The sequence below is a fragment of the Netta rufina genome (assembly GCF_964035555.1).
Source record: "Netta rufina genome assembly, chromosome: 22".
Taxonomy (NCBI): domain Eukaryota; kingdom Metazoa; phylum Chordata; class Aves; order Anseriformes; family Anatidae; genus Netta; species Netta rufina.
Window position 1 is genome coordinate 1,408,596 of NC_140146.1, and position 15,299 is coordinate 1,423,894.

The following is a 15,299-nucleotide window of genomic DNA, read 5'->3' on the forward strand; positions in this document are numbered from 1 at the left end:
TTTTTTTTCTCTTTGCTATTACCAGTGTCAATTCTGCCTGTGAAACCTTTGCTACAGTCCCTCTGCCAGCCCCTCTGCCAGCCCCTCCATCCTCTCCTTTCTTCCCACCACTGCAACCCTCTCCCCAGTACTGCAATCTGGGGAATTCTTGTTCAAGTGCTTTCAGGATAGCGACAAAACATCCTGCTTAAGTACAGGCTCAAACTCTGTTGGGGAAGGCTTATTATTTTTTAGGAAAAAAAATAAAAATAAAAATAAAAATCTGGCCATACTGAAATCTCTTCTCAGGCATATTTTGTCCAGACGGTGCTGGAAGAATCAGGGAGAACAGGGTCACCAGTTTTACAGAGTGAGAAAATCTTTGCTAGGACAGTTTTCTCAGGGTGTTCAGGTACCAGAAGTGAAAATCCCTCACTCCTGTAAACTCATCGGTGCTCATGCTGCTGCTGGGGCCCTCACTGGGGTGTATTGTACGATGCAGCGCCCTGGGAGCAATGCAAAATGTATTGATGCTAAATGCACCAACGCTAAATGCCCCACTGATGCTGAATGCCTTGGCATGCACAAGGGCACAGAAAAGTCCCCAGGAGCATCAGGCTCACCCTGCCTTGACGTGCTGGAGAAAACTCCCATTGCACCAACCAGGTACAATGTGATTTCTGCCACCTCGCTGCACAGCCCAGCGGCATATGGGGTCAGGACACATCGGCCAAACCAAGAGCACTGGCTCCCTTCAGGGGTCAGGACCCCCGTCCCCCCTCCACTGCAAAGTCCCACCGCCGTCCTCTGCCACCCCTAATCCTCCTGAACAAAGGGAGCCTCTAAATGAACTGGCACGATTCAAATAAGACACAGTGGGATCGAGGGAGGCGATGTAGGGGGTTCCTGGCGCTGGGATCCCCAGCCGAAAAGCAGGGCGCAAATCCAAGCCGCTCACTCCAATTTGGGTTGGTGGGTATGCAAAGAGGAGATGGGGCAGTTCTTAAGGCTGGTAAATTAAGGGTGTAATGGCAGGGAGATTAACACACCCCTCTGAGACAGGCCGACACGGCCAGACATGGGGTGGTTTGGGACAGACAGACAGACGGATGGACCAGTGTTGGCAGCGTGGGGCTGGAGAGGGGCTGGAGCTGACACCAAGTGGATGGAAGCTGAAATTTCTGCTGGGTGAGAGGAAACAGGAGGCTCGAGGTAAAAGCAGGGGGATTGCAAGAAAACTCCCCCGCTGGCAACAGCGCTCACGACCCACTTAAGTTGTACAAAAAAAAAAAAAAAAAAGAAAAAAGAAAAAAAATGCAAGTTTTGGCTGCACAGAGCCATGAAGACAAGCTCTCCTCTCCTGCAGCCTGTCCTTGCAGATGTTTCATCCACACGTTGGGTTGGAGCACCCCTAAAAAGGATCCGGGGGGAATTTTATTGCCACCACTGAGCCCCTTCAGTGCCGGCAGTTGCCAAACTTCCCAAGGGCTCCAGGACCCAGGGGGTTTCCGCCTCTTCCAGCCCCCCGCCGGCATCCAGAACAAGCCGGGGACAGAGGCGTAGGCGCGAGGCGAGCTGCGTCACCGGGTGATTTCCTTTGGAAAAATACCTGAATTCATGGCAAAAAATAAAAAATAAAACAACCCCCCAGAGGCAACTCGGCAGCTTGCATAACCCGCCCAGCCCCTTTCCTTGCGTTCCTGCCCTGCCCTGGAGCCCTTCCAGCAGCGCCGTGGGCGGCCGGGGGCTTTGCAGGGGGGCAATGCTTTGGGGGTGATGGTGCTCTGGGGATGCTGCTAGCAACCGCTGCGACCCTTGGGGAGGAAGGATTTGGGGGCAATTTGATTGGAAAAAGGGGTCAGGCAAAATGCAAGCCCTGGGAAGGGTGGTGACCCCTGTGCCACATCCCAGGCGCACGCAAGGGATGGGTGCGAGTCAACCCAAGGGGCTTTGGGACGCCCATGGCACGAGAGGGCAGGGGCAGAGCCCCCTTATACCCCCCCAGGACGTGAATTGGGGTCCTGGTGGCACCACGAGCCCACCCCGGGCAGTGCAGGGCCCGCAGGTAGGCGGATGTGAGCCAGCTCCATCGCCGGGCCTTGCTCCCACCAGGAAATATCCGGCCCCATTGTTTGTGGGGATGCGCCGCGTCCGCGCTTTGTTCCCCTGCGCCCACCCACTCCTCGATATCCACACAAATATTTGTGCCCGCCGAGCCCACGCATGGGGCGGCTGGGCCACACCTCGACGCAAAACCCTCCTCCTCCCCCTCTCCCCCCCCCCCCCTCCCCCCCCCCCGAGCTTTTGGGCCAAACGCAGCATTTTATTTATTTATTTATTTTATTTTTTTAACATCCCCTTGCGTCTGGAGGGAAATTTCCTCCTGGAAACCCAGCCCTCCGTATGTTTGGAGGCTGAATGGCCACCCTGCTGGGTGGAAACAATGAGGATTTCTGCTTAAAAGCCTTTCCTGCCTGGCTCCCCAGTGCGAGCACGGGAAGAGCGTGGCGGGAGCGCAGTGCCGGTGGCCGTGCCGCGGGTGCGACATCGGCACGTGGGGCCCAGCCCGGTCCCAGCTCGCTCCTGCGCCCCAGGGCCTGAGGGATGCTGGCCTTGCATGGGGCCCATCACGGTGACCCCAAAACGTGGAGGTGAAGCCATCGCCTTTTTGGGTTGGAAAGCACCCGGTTTGGGCCACCGGCTGCTACAGAGCTGCTTTATGTGCGGGTGCTCGTGGGGTCCCGGAGGGCCAGCGGGGGGCTGCGCCCATGGGTGCTCCCTGCTGCTGGGCGCTGCTTGCGCAGGGAAGGGGGCAAAAACCAAAAACCAAAAAAAAAAAAAAAAAAAAAAAAAAGAAAGAAAAACGGGGGGGGGAGGAAGGGAGAAAAAGGGAGAAAGGCTCCTTGTGCCGCCCCGAGCCCGGGCCCGCATCGCAGGGCGGGCATCGCCCCCTCCTGGCGGCTGCAGCGAAGCCCGGGGGGGGGGAGTCCCGGCCCCCGGTGGCAGCTCCGGGCCTAGCACCAGCCTCGGGCGCTGGGTGGGAGCCCCCGCACCCTGTGCAGCCCCCTGCGAGCCGCAAAGCCGCCAGTCCCTGCTGCAAACCCTCGAGCCTCCCCTGCAAATCCCTGTGTCCCCCTGCAAACCTCGCCCCCCCCCGCCCCGTGCAAACCCGTGCACGCCATTGCAGACCCGGGAGTGCCGTGCACGAAGCCTCGTGCCCCGCCGCACACCCGGGAGCTCTTCGGGAGCACCGGGCAGGGGGGGGACAGAGCCCGGCCCCAGCCCCCAGCCCCATTTGCTCCTGCTTGAGGCTGTCCGGCTGTCCATCCGTCCGTCCCCGCCGAGGGGAGCCCCTCCGGGGGACAGCGGCTTGGGGGCGCCCCGGATGCGCCGCTGTAATTAGCCCGAGGCAATTAGCCGCAATTAGCCGCTGGGCTCATTGCCCGAGCAGCCCCTGCAGCGACCGCGGGGGCGGGGGGGGGTCCCTTGGGCCCTGCCGTGTCCCGGGCTCGCCGCGTGCACCCCGGCTTTGCACACTCGTTGTTTGCACCCCGGCTTTGCACACTCGCCGATCGCATCCCGCTTTGGGTGCTCGCCGCCTGCATCTCGTTTTTGCACGTTTGCCGTCCGCGCCCCGCCTTGACGCGCTCGCTGCTTGCTCCCCGGTTTTGCACGGTTCCCCCCCGTTTTGCACACCCGCCGTTCGTGCCCCACTGTTGCACGCCCGCCCCTCGCTTCCTCCCCCCCCCCCCAAGCTCCCGGGGCAGCGCGCGGGCAGCCCCGCCCCCGTTGCCATGACGACCCGGCCGGGGCACCCACCCCCCCCGCCCCCCCCACCCCCCCCCGCCCCTCTCCCCACCCCGTTGCCATGGCGGGCGCGAGGCGCGGGCGCGAGGCGCGGGGGGCGTGTCCGGGTAGGCCGGCGAGTCGCCGATTGGGCGCGCGGCGCACGTGACATGCAAATGAGCCACGGCCGCCCGCCGCCCCGAGGCAGCGCCCGGCCCCGCCCCGCCCCGCCCGGCCCCGCCCCCTCCCCGCCGGCCCCGCCCCCTCCGCCGCCGGCCCCGCCCCTCCCGCCGGCCCCGCCCCGCCCCCGCCGGCCCGCGCGGCCGCAGCCCCCGGAGGCGCCTCCGTCATGGCCGGCGGGAGCCGCTCGGCCCGGGCCGCGGGGCCGCAGGTACCGGGACCGCCGCGCCGCGCCTCGGGGCCCCAGCGGCTTTGTCTGGTCCGGGGAGGCGGGGGGGGGGGTTGGGAGCGATCGGGACCGGGAGGGGGGGCGGGACCGGGCCGCGCCGCGCACGCGTCCGTGTGGCCGCGGGGCCGCGCCGCCGCCGCCGTGCCTCAGTTTCCCCCCGCCCGCCCCGGCACGGCCCCGGCCGCCGGCAGCGCCCCGCGGGCACCGGCAGCGCCGCCCCGCCCCCCCCCCCCCACACCCCGGCTCCCCCCGCCCGCCGCCCCCCCGGGTCCTCCCCGCACCCCCCCCGCCCCCGGTCCCCCCCGCACCCCGGTTTCGCCTCCCGCCGGGGAGGCTCCGGCACCCGCGCGGGGCCCGAAGCGGGGGGCCCGGGGGCGCCCCCCGGTGGGGTTCCGGCTCCGGCAGGGCCCGGCGCGGCCGCCCCCAAACCCTCGCCCCCCGCCCGGTGCCGGTGGCGGTGTCCCCGAGGCCCTGGTGCCGCCGGGACCGGCACCCGCGGCTCGGCAGCCGGACGAGGCAGCGCAGACGCTCGGCGCGGAGCTCGGAGCGTGGTTCCCGCCCAGGCGGCGTCGAGACCGGCACACGGCGGACACGTGGCGGCGATCAGAGCTGGGGCGCCACGCGAGGCGACGCGGCCCTGTGGCGGTGACACCGGGAGGAAGCAGCAGCAGCGGGGACGGCGACACCGGCTGTGGAGCAGGGATGGGCCTCGGGAGCCGTGCCCGGGCACCGTGGCACCGGAGCCACGCACTGCCGGCGTCCCCGTGAGCGTCGGGGCAGCAGCGCCCTCCGGGGATGCGGCGCTGTGGGCAGCCACGCGCCACCAAGGCCGGGAGACGGCGCTGCTGCCGCACCCCCTAGGCCTGGCACCGGGGCACGGTGGCGGGTTTTGTCCGTGCTGTGCCATGGCGTGGCCAACGGGGTCACCTGCTGTGGCCACCAGGGCCACCCGCCGTGGCCACTGTGGCCGCTGTCCATGGTGGAGCACCCGGCGCCGCTGTCCCTGGTGCTGGCCATGGCACCCGCCGTGGTGGCGCCCACCGTGGTGGCACCTCCGGGGGCTCGGCTGGGACGTGTGGCGGGGCCACCACTGGGCAGGTGGCCAGAGGCCCCTTGGCACCTCTGGGAGTGCCGGAACACAGTGGCCGTGGGTGGAGGCAGTGGAGCCACCGTGTCCTGGTGGCCATGGCCTGGTGGCGTGGGCATGGCGCTGGCAGCGACTGGGGCCGCGGTGGTGCTGGAGGTGCTGGAGGTGCTGGAGGTGCTCCTGCTCCTGCTCCGTCCTGCTGCTGCCCTGGGACCTTCCTGCGGCCTTGACAGCACCCAGCGCCCTCCGTCCCTGTCCTCCTCCTGCCCTCCCATCCCTCCCGTCCGTCCCTTGCCCACTTCCTTCTGTCCTTCCCTTTGTCCCCTCCATCCATCCTTTCTTCCTTCGTTTCCTCTCCTTCCACCCCTTCTGGCCCCCATCCTCCCCTCCCACCCTTCGGCCCTTTCCTTCCCTGCTCCCTGCTGCCCTTCCCCCCCTGCACCCTGTGCCACTCCTGTCCTGTCATCCCTCTGTCCTTCCTTCCCCCGTTCGAACATTTCCTACTTCTGTCTGTCTGTCCTTCCCTCCCTCCCTCCCTCCCTCCCTTCGTCTTTATTTATCCTTCCTTCTATGCTTTTCCTCCTTCCTTCCACCCCTGTCCCAGTTCCTTCATCCCTTCTGTACTTCCATCCCATCCTCTCTGTCCGTCCGTCCCTGCCTCCCTCTGTACTTTCATCCATCCCTGCCTTTTTTGTCCATCCGTCTTCCCTTGCTCCCTTCATCCCTTTCTTGCCTCCTTCTCCCCACCCTTCCCGCCCTCCTTTTGTCCCCTTCCTCTCTCATCCGTCCATCAGTCTGTCCTTCCTTCTCTCCTTCCCTCCCTTTGTCCCTTCCCTCCCATCCGTCTGTCCGTTTGTTCCTTTCCTCCGTCTGCCATTCTGCCTTGCCTTGTCCTTCCCTTCGCCCCTTTCCCATTTCTTCCTGTCTGTCCTTCTGTCTGTCCTCCCCCCTCAGCCCATGCCTACATCCATCCATCTTTCCCTCCCTTCCTCTCTTTGCTTCCTCCCATCCCTTCCCTACTTCCTTCCGTCCCCGTCCCCCGTCCCTTTGTCCCTTACGTCTGTCCCTCCATTCCTTCTGGCTGTTCTTCCTCCCTTCATCTCCTTCCTCCCTCCCTCCCTTCCCCACTTCCATCTGTCCATCCCTCCCATCCTTCTTCCATCCCTTCTTCCACCCGTCCCTCCATCCCTTCCGACTCCTGTCCCCATCCCTCCTGTCCTTTGTCCCTTTCCTGCTTCCTTCTTTCCTTCTCTCCCTCCCCTCATCCCTTCCCTTCCTGTCCGGGCTTCCTATCCGTCACTCTGTCTGTCCTCCCCCTTCCCTTCCTTCTGTCCTTTACATCCTCCCTACATCCCTTTCCTCCATCCCGCCGGCCGGCCGTCCCTCCATCCTTCCTTCCCCTCACCATTCCCACTCCTCTCCATCTTTCTGTCCATCCTTCCTTCTGCCCGTCCTTCCCTCCGTCCCCTCAGCACTTTTCCCTTTCCCCCAGTGCCTGGAGGCTCGTCCCGTCCCTGTCTGTGTCCCGTCCCCTCCTTGTCCCATCCCGTCCCCGTCCCATTCCCGTCCCATGCTGCCACTCAGGCAGGATGCAGCCAGGGCGCGCTGGTGGCACCCCCAGGATGGGGGCACCCAGACACTGGTGGCCGGGGGGCCTCCGGAGCCCTGGAGGCTCCTGCCCAGATCTGCGGGGGGCTGAGGGGAAGAGGAGCAGTGGGAGCCTCGGCGCCCGGCTCTGTCCGTCCCTCTGTCCCACCATCCAGCCCTGTGTCCCTCTGTCCCGCTGCCCGCCCTCCATCCCAGCTACCCTGAGGCTGCCCGCAGCGCCCCAGCACCGCTCCCCCAGCCCCAGCCGCGTGAACCAGGAACCCCTGGGGCCCCCCCCCCCCAGCCCCCAGCCGGGCCTGGGGGCAGGAAGCAGTGGGGAGGGGGCTGCAATCCCCGCCACCACCCTTGCAGTGCTGCCTCGCCGCAGGAAGGCGCCGGGAGCAGGGTGGAGGCGCGAGGCTGGGGGACCCCTTGGGCCCCCCACCCCAGGGATCCCTGCTGGGAGGTGCCACCCTCACCCATCTCCGTCTCCACCCAGCTCTAGCCTGACCCCGCCGCCTCGCGTGGCCCCGGCCGGCCGCCATGGAGAACGAGCAGCTCCCAGCACCCCCGCAGCCGCCCTCCAGCAGCGCCGGCGGCACCGGCACGACGCCCAGCAGCACCGGCACCGGCCGCCCGCCCGCCCCCCAGATCTCCGTCTACAGCAGCATCCCTGACCGCCAGACCGTCCAGGTAGGGTGGAGGCCGGCAGGAAGATGCCCGAAATATTTAGGAAGCCGTTTGGGAATTTGATTTGGGAATGCCTTCCGGAATCAGAAGGTGGGAAACAAACCCAAAAACGGGGCCGGGTCGGGCTTGGAGCAGGTCAGGTCCGGCACTGGGTTCAGAACAGAGAAACCCCCGGGTGCTGGGAGGTCCTGGTTAAAGGGCGACGCTTCCTGGCGTCACGGAGGGCCAGGGGCAGGGTGGGCATTTTGGAGACGCTGCCGCCGCCCCGCAGGTGATCCAGCAGGCGCTCCACCGGCAGCCCAACACGGCGGCGCAGTACCTGCAGCAGATGTACGCCGCGCAGCAGCAGCACCTCATGCTGCAGACGGCCGCCCTGCAGCAGCAGCACCTCACCAGCGCCCAGCTCCAGAGCCTGGCCGCCGTGCAGCAGGTACGGCGCCCCCCTCGCCCCCACCCGGCACGCTGCAGGGGCACCCATGGGTGCTGTGGTTTCAGTGACGTTCTGCTCCTTCTCCCGCAGGCCAGCCTGGCGGCCAACAGGCAGAGCGGCTCCTCAGGTGCCAACGGCACTCAGGCGGCACCGGCGCAGCAGCCCACGGTGAGTCCCTGGCCCCGTAAACCCCGCTGCCGTGGCATGGACCCCCCGGCCCAGCAGCCCAGCCATCTCCCGCCGCCCCCCTCTTTGCAGATCAACCTGGCGACGTCGCCAGCGGCTGCCCAGCTCCTGAACCGGGCACAGAGCGTCGCCCCCGGCGCGTCGGGCATCGCGCAGCAGGCCGTGCTGCTGGGCAACGCCGCCTCGCCCGCCCTCACCGCCAGCCAGGCCCAGATGTACCTGCGGGCACAGATGGTAAGAGGCGCCCTGCCCCACGGCGCTGGGGGGTGGCCGGGACCCACGGGGTGGCCGGCAGCATTCCGTGTGAGGCTGCTGGGACCCATAGGGCACCTGCAGGTGCTCGGCACCCACTGCGGAGGAACCTTTAGGATGCGCAGAGGCCCTAGGGTGCCCTTTGCCATGCTGCGGGGTGGCCTGGACACAGTGGGGTGTCCATCGCTCCGCCATGGGGTAACCAGTCCCTATAGAGAGCCCTTTACCGTGCTGTGGGGTGTCCAGGCTCCATAGGGTGCCTGTCACACTGCTGTGGGGTGCACCCATAGGAAGCACCTGAGCCCATAGGATGCCCGTGGCACTGCTGGGGGTGCCCAAACACCACAGGGTACCCACACCCTCCTCTAGGGTCTTCAGACCCCATAGGGTGCCCATTGCTCCACCCTGCGGCGTCCAGGCCCCACTGGGCACCTAGGCCCTACAGAGTGTGCCCCACACTGCTGTGGGGTGCCCAGGCTGTGTAGGGCGTCCATCCTGTGGGGTTAAGGAGCATTAGACTTCATGGGGTACTTTCACCCTGCTAGGGGTGCCCAGACCCCAATAGACGCCCAGACCCCACAGGGTGCCCCTCACCCTCACCACGGGGTGCCCAGACTCCAGAGGGTACCCATAGGCCTGTTGTAGGGTGCCTGGCCCCAGAAGGGTGCCCTTTGCCCTGGGCAAGGGGTATCAGACCCCATGGGATGCCTACACCCTATGGGGTGTTCCCCACAGCACAGGGGGTGCCCAGACCCCTCAAGGTGCCTCTGATATGGGCACCCATGATCATACCCCATGCTTCTGCCACCCCATGAGGATGTTTTGGGGACACACACACGTGTAGGGTGCCACCCCCACGCACTGGGGACGTGCACCCACTCTTCTCTCCCCCCCAGCTCATCTTCACGCCCACGGGCCCTGTGAGCGCCGTCCGGCCCGAGAGCCCCGCGCCTGCCCCACCACCGGCCCCGCCGCCCGCCCCACCACCCGCCGCCCCCCAGGTGAGCCCCCCGGTGAGGGGATAAGGCCCTCCCGGCACCCCTTTGTCCCTCCTGCCCCTTTGCCAGCTCCCCCCGCTGACCTGCTGCCATTGCAGGTGCACAGCCTGGCGCTGCGCCCCGCCGGCCCCCACCTCCCTGCCCTCGCCATGAAGCCCCCCGGTGGCTCCCCCCGGGCCGCCCCCCCCCCGGGTCCCCCCACCTGATACCCCCGGCGACCACCTCAAAAAGGCCGAGGGCCCCGAGGCCCGTACCCACCCCCTGGCCCGCGCCGCCGCCCCCGCAACCACCCACCCGCTCGTCACCCCAGGTAAGGTTCTGCGCCGGGGGGGTGGCAGGGGCGTGGGGCACCCACTGGGTGCTGGGGGGCGCACAGGGAGAGCGACAGGAAGGGGGGCTGCAGGGCGTTCACCCTGGAGACTAATGGTGGGCCCTGTAGGGCCTGTGCAGGACCTGCAGCTCCTCTGGAAGCCCAGTCCTGGGTGAAGCGAACAGGGCCAGCTCTCAGCTGAACAGCCTGCGGGGGGTTCACTCTGAAGCCTACTGATGGCCCTCGCTGGCTTTTGCTGTGTGGCAGCACCCCCGCCTGTGCTTTCGACCTGCAGGCCGGTAGAAATCCCGGGCCCAGGGCTGGCGGGGCAGTGAGGCTGCAGGCCAGAGGGGCGAGGAGGTTCCTACCCACAGCGGGGCGAAGGCTGTTTGCTCCCTGGGCACCAAGCACCCTGCTGGGGTGAGCGAGCCTCGGGGTGCTGTGCTGATGTGCCTCCCAAAGCGGGGACCCCGTCGGGACAGCCTCACCCCGGCCACCAAGCAGCAGGAGCCAGTGCAGCCGCTGGCACTGTTGTCCCGAGGCACCAGGGTGAACGGGTGCCAGGCCGGACGCAGCCTCTGCGGGAGGGGGGCCGCAGGCTGAGCTGGGGGAGACACGCTGGGGGCGAGGCACCGGTGACGATTCCGCGGGCCCTGTCCCCACAGCCTACGCCCCACTGCAGCCGCCCCAGTTCCTGCAGCAGCCGCCGAAGCCGATCCAGCAGCAGTTTGTCATCCAGCAGCAGCAGCTAGCGCCCCGCGGGCAGCCCCCCCCGGGGCCGGCCGCCCCCCAGCTCCAGCCGCTGCCCCCCGCCAGCCCCGGCCCGGTGCCCCCGCCCAAAGCAGGGGCCAGCCCGGGGGTCCCCCACTGTGCCGGGGCTGACGGCGCTGCCCCCAACGGGCACCCCGGCTGCCACGGGGCCCCTCGCAAGTTCCAGCACGCCTCCGCCGTCATCCTGCAGCTGCAGCCCGCCGGTGCCACGGTGAGGGCCCCCCCCCCGGTCCCCCGATGCCCCCTGCCCGGCTGGCGAGAGCTGGGGGGGCGCAGGGGGGTCCCGGTCCGTGCGAGGGGTGCATGGGGAGGCACGCCTGATGTGGGCAGGTGCACGTGGGTGTGCATGCATCCCCCCCGAGCACACGTGTGCCTGACGTGCAGGGCCGTGCGGCCACCTTGGTGTCGGGCCGGTGCACACGCTGAGTCCGGACGTTGCCCCGCTCCACGTGCACGGGGGCACACGGGGGTCCCGCGCCCCCCCCGGCGCGCACACTGCACGCGTGCACGACCCACGCGCGGGTGCCCCGTCGGGGTGCGGGCACCGTCAGGCCGTGTCCGTGCCCGCGCACGCCCACCGGGCCCCGGGCGCGGCGCGGACCCGGCTGCGCCCCGCGGTGCCCCGGTGCCGGGGGGGCGCTGACGCTGTCCCCGCCGCAGCCCCCGCTCGGCATCCCCGAGGGCGCCCGCCGGGACCCGCCGCCCGCCGAGAGGAGCGCCGAGAGCCCGCCCGCCGCCCCGCCGCAGCCCCCCCGCCCCGCCGCCGCCGCCCGCCGCCCCCCCGGGCCCCGAGGCCCCCCCGGGCGAGCGGCCCCCGGCCCACGGTAAGCGCCGGGGGGGGGCCGGGGGGGGGACGCGGAGCCCCGGGGGGGGCGGGGCCGCGGAGGCTGCGGGGCGGGACCGGAGGGCACGGCGCTGGGGAGGCCCCGCCCCTCCGCGCACAGCCCCGCCCCGTTTGCATGGCCCCGCCCTCTCTCCGAAGCCCCGCCTCTTTCCGTGCCCCTCCCACGGGGGTTTTCGCCCCCGCCTCGGCGGCGCCGCGCGCACGCGCGCGCGAGGCGGCGGCGCCGGCCAATGGGGGCTCGGGGGCGTGGCCTCCGGCCCGGCCCCGCCCCGCCCCGCGCAGCCGCCGCCGCCGCCCCGGCCCGGCCCGGCCCCGCCGCCGCCTTTGTCCCCGCGCCGCCGCCGCCGAGCGCCGCCCGCGCCGCCTTTGTCCCCGCCATGGCGCCGCCGGGGCCGCCGCGCCGCTGAGCGCCGCCGGTGAGTGCGCGCCCGGCACCGCCCCGCCCCGCGCCGCCGCCGCCCCGGCCCGGCCCGGCCCGGCCCGGCCCGGCGGGCGCTGACCTCACTTCCGCATCCGCCCCCGGCCCGGAGCCGCCCGCCGCCGCGGCCCGGGCGCAGGTAGGGCGCGGGGGGGGGGGCGGCGGGCGGGGCGCGGCCTCGGCGGGGCCTGGCGGGGCCGGGCCGGGCCGGGCCGCGGGGGGGGGGGGCCCTGGCGGCGGCCCCGGGGGCGGGGGGGGAGCGGCGGGGCCGGGGAGGGGGCGGCGGGGGCCGGGCGGGGGCGGCCGGGGCCCGGTCGCGCGGCGTCAGCGCGGCCCCCCCGGGGCTGACGGGCGGCCTCGCCCCCGCAGAGCCGGGCGCCGACCGCGTTCATGCGCAGCCCGACGCCAGCGCTCCCGGCATGACCTCGGGGAACGGGAGCTCTGCCTCCACCGTCGCCGGCGCTGCCCCGCACAATGGTGAGAACAAACCGCCCCAGGCCATAGTGAAGCCCCAGATCCTGACGCACGTTATCGAGGGGTTCGTCATCCAGGAGGGGGCAGAGCCGTTCCCGGTACGCGTGGGCCGCCCGCGGCCTCCTCCTCCTCCTCCTTCTCCTTCCCCGTCGGGGCCCTCGGTGCGCCCCCGCGGCAGGGCCGGGGTCCCTGCTGACACCCCTCCCGCAGGTGGGACGGTCCTCGCTGCTGGTGGGGAACCTGAAGAAGAAGTATGCGCAGGAGCTGCTGGCCGAGAAACTCCCGCAGCAGGACAACACCACCACCACCGACTCCGAAATGGAGGAGCCCTACATGCAAGGTAGCGCCCGGCCCCCCGAGCCGAGCACAACGGGGAGGGGGCACCGGCTTCTCCCTCCCTCTCCCCCCCACCCCCCGTTCCCCACCCGCGGCTGAGCTGGCTGCGTTTCTCTCTCTGGGTGTCCCTCCGCGCCCCCCAGAATCCAAAGAGGAGGGGAACCCCCCGAAGCTGAAGTGCGAGCTCTGTGGCCGCGTCGACTTCGCCTACAAGTTCAAGCGCTCCAAGCGCTTCTGTTCCATGGCCTGTGCTAAGAGGTAACTCGGGGGCCAGCCCCCTCCCCTCCCCATGCACCCCTTGGAGGTTCCCCCAGCCCCACTCTGTCACTCCCTCTCTTGTGCAGGTACAATGTGGGGTGCACGAAGCGCGTGGGCTTGTTCCACCCCGACCGCAGCAAGCTGCAGAAACCCGGTGGCCCCCCGCACGGGCGCCGCCGCACTTGCAAGGTGCCCACCCTGAGCAAAGACACCAAGAAGCAGGTAAGGAGGGGGTGGGCGTGACTTGTCCCCAAAGCTGGGGGAGCGCAGGCGGGTGAGCTCCGAGGCTGGTGCTGCCCGGTCGCTCCGTCCTGCAGACGCCGGTTTCTCTCCCGACGGGCTCGGTGCCTCTCTCTGTGACGGCGTCACTGCAGCTCAACCACAGCCAGGAGGACTCGAGCCGCTGCTCGGACAACTCGAGCTACGAGGAGCCACTGTCCCCCATCTCAGCCAGCTCGTCCACCTCGCGCCGGCGCCAGGGTGACCGCGACCTCGAGCTGCGCGACATGGAGCTGCCTGACATGCACATGCGGGACCTGGCAGGCATCGGGCATCGCTTCCTGCCCAGTGAGCCCAGCAAGTGGAACGTGGAGGACGTCTACGAGTTCATCCGTTCGCTGCCGGGTGAGGAGCAGGGGTAGCAGGGGGTTGGGGGGGGCACAGGTGGTTTTTGGGGGTGGTACTGAACGTGGCCACGTTCTCACAGGCTGCCAGGAGATCGCAGAGGAGTTCAGGGCGCAGGAGATTGATGGGCAGGCGCTGCTGCTGCTGAAGGAGGACCACCTCATGAGCACCATGAACATCAAACTGGGCCCTGCCCTCAAGATCTACGCCCGCATCAGCATGCTCAAGGACTCCTAGAGCCACGGCTGCCGGCCTGCACGAACGCTCCTGGCGGGGTGGGGAGGGGGGACCCGTGCCCCCCCCTCATCCCTGCCCAGTTTGGGGGGCTGCAGGGTGGGATGGGGAGGGAGGGCAGGGGGGGATCCACTTGCTGAGCACAAACAGCCCCAGGGCAGCTCCCCTGCGCCCCGCAGCCAGGCCGGGGTGCAGCTCTGCTGCAGGGGTGTGTACATAGCCCGTAGCGATAGCTTCCCCTTGGGTGTGCCCCATGGGGTGGCCCCTTCTCTGGCAGGGAGGGCCCCCATGCCCCCCAGAAAGGCAGGGTGAAGCAGGACGATTGCCTTAATGTGTGGCCCTGCCAGGACCTGACAGGGGGGCTGTGGCCCCCCAAGGGGTGTTTCGGGGTGCCTCGTGGAAAAGGCGTTGCCCCCACCCTGGGCTGTTTTGGGGGCACCTTAGTAGAGGGCGGCGGCAGTGGGGGTTCAGCCCCCAAGGCAGGTAAGGACCCCCCCAGCCCTCGCTGTCGCTGCTGCTGGCCACCAGTCTTTCTAAGAAAAGAGGAAAAAAAAAAAAAGGAAAAACACAGAAACCACAACCCTTTTTTCCTGTTTTTGTTTTTAATAAACACTGAAAAAAAAAAACAACTCTCCCCCTGCATGCTTTATGTCCTCCTCGCGCCTCATGGGTGGGTAAGCGCGCACACGGTACCCCGCAGGGCCTGGGGTTGCCTCTGGCTCTGTGGCCCCTGTGGCTGGGACAGGTGCCACCAGCTGGGGCTGCCCTTCCCTGGCTGTAGGGTGCATGGGAGGGCCTGGTGTCACCTCCATCCTCTGATCATGTCCTAACCCCTGAGGGTTGGTTTGGGACATCCCTGTTGTGCTTGGCTGGAGATGAGGTGGCTCAGGGCAGACCTCAGTGCTCTCTGCAACTACCTGAAGGAGCTGGGGGTCGGCCTCTTCTCACTGGTAACCGGTGATGGGACTAGAGGGAATGGCTTCAAGCTGTGCCAGGGGCGGTTCAGGTTCGAAATGAGATGTTTCCGCTCAGAAAGTGCAGTCGGGCATTGGGACAGGTTGCCCAGGGAGGCAGTGGAGTCACTGTTTCTGGGGGTGTTTAAGGAAAGGTTGGTGCTTGGGGACGTGGTTCAGTGGGTGACAGTGGTGGAAGGGGATGGTTGGACCATACGATCGTGGAGGTCTGTTCCAACCTTGATGATTCTATGACAGGAGGACCATGTGGGGCAGGGGACCAGCCCCAGGTGTGCTGCTGGGTGGCAGCCTGGAGGTGACCCTGATACCCCCAAGGGAGCTCAGGAGCTCCTCTCTGGCCCTCATGTCTCTGCTGGAGCCCAAAATGAAGTTGGGACCTGAGGGCAGTCAGCTGCCTGCGTCCCTTCCATGGTGCTGGCAGGCCCCAAAATCCCAGTGCCTGGGGCTGCACCTGGGCTGCAGGCCCCCAAATCATGTGCGCCCTAGACAGGGGGGCCTGGAGCTGGTGTCCTTGGAGCCCGTGGCCATGGTGAGGAGTCCCTGGAGCTGGTGGCTGCGGTAGTGCCTTGTCCCCGGAGCTGGTGGCCATGGAGATGGCAGCCCCAGAGCTGGTGTTCCTGGGGGGGGGTGCCCATGGTGGCCATGAGTCCTG

General features: G+C 68.4%; 1 protein-coding gene across 1 annotated transcript; it reads left to right on the forward strand.

Moving 5' to 3' along the window:
* Nucleotides 1-4,048: 4,048 nt before the first annotated feature.
* PHC2 (polyhomeotic homolog 2) lies at nt 4,049-13,756 on the forward strand. The gene is given in 17 exon segments (XM_084300127.1): nt 4,049-4,156; nt 7,348-7,541; nt 7,810-7,968; nt 8,059-8,136; nt 8,227-8,388; nt 9,303-9,407; nt 9,503-9,570; nt 9,572-9,714; nt 10,380-10,696; nt 11,146-11,246; nt 11,248-11,309; nt 12,117-12,319; nt 12,432-12,561; nt 12,701-12,815; nt 12,902-13,037; nt 13,133-13,439; nt 13,522-13,756. Coding segments are annotated over 16 exon segments (2,391 nt in total). The 5' UTR covers nt 4,049-4,156; nt 7,348-7,391; the 3' UTR covers nt 13,677-13,756.
* Nucleotides 13,757-15,299: the final 1,543 nt, after the last annotated feature.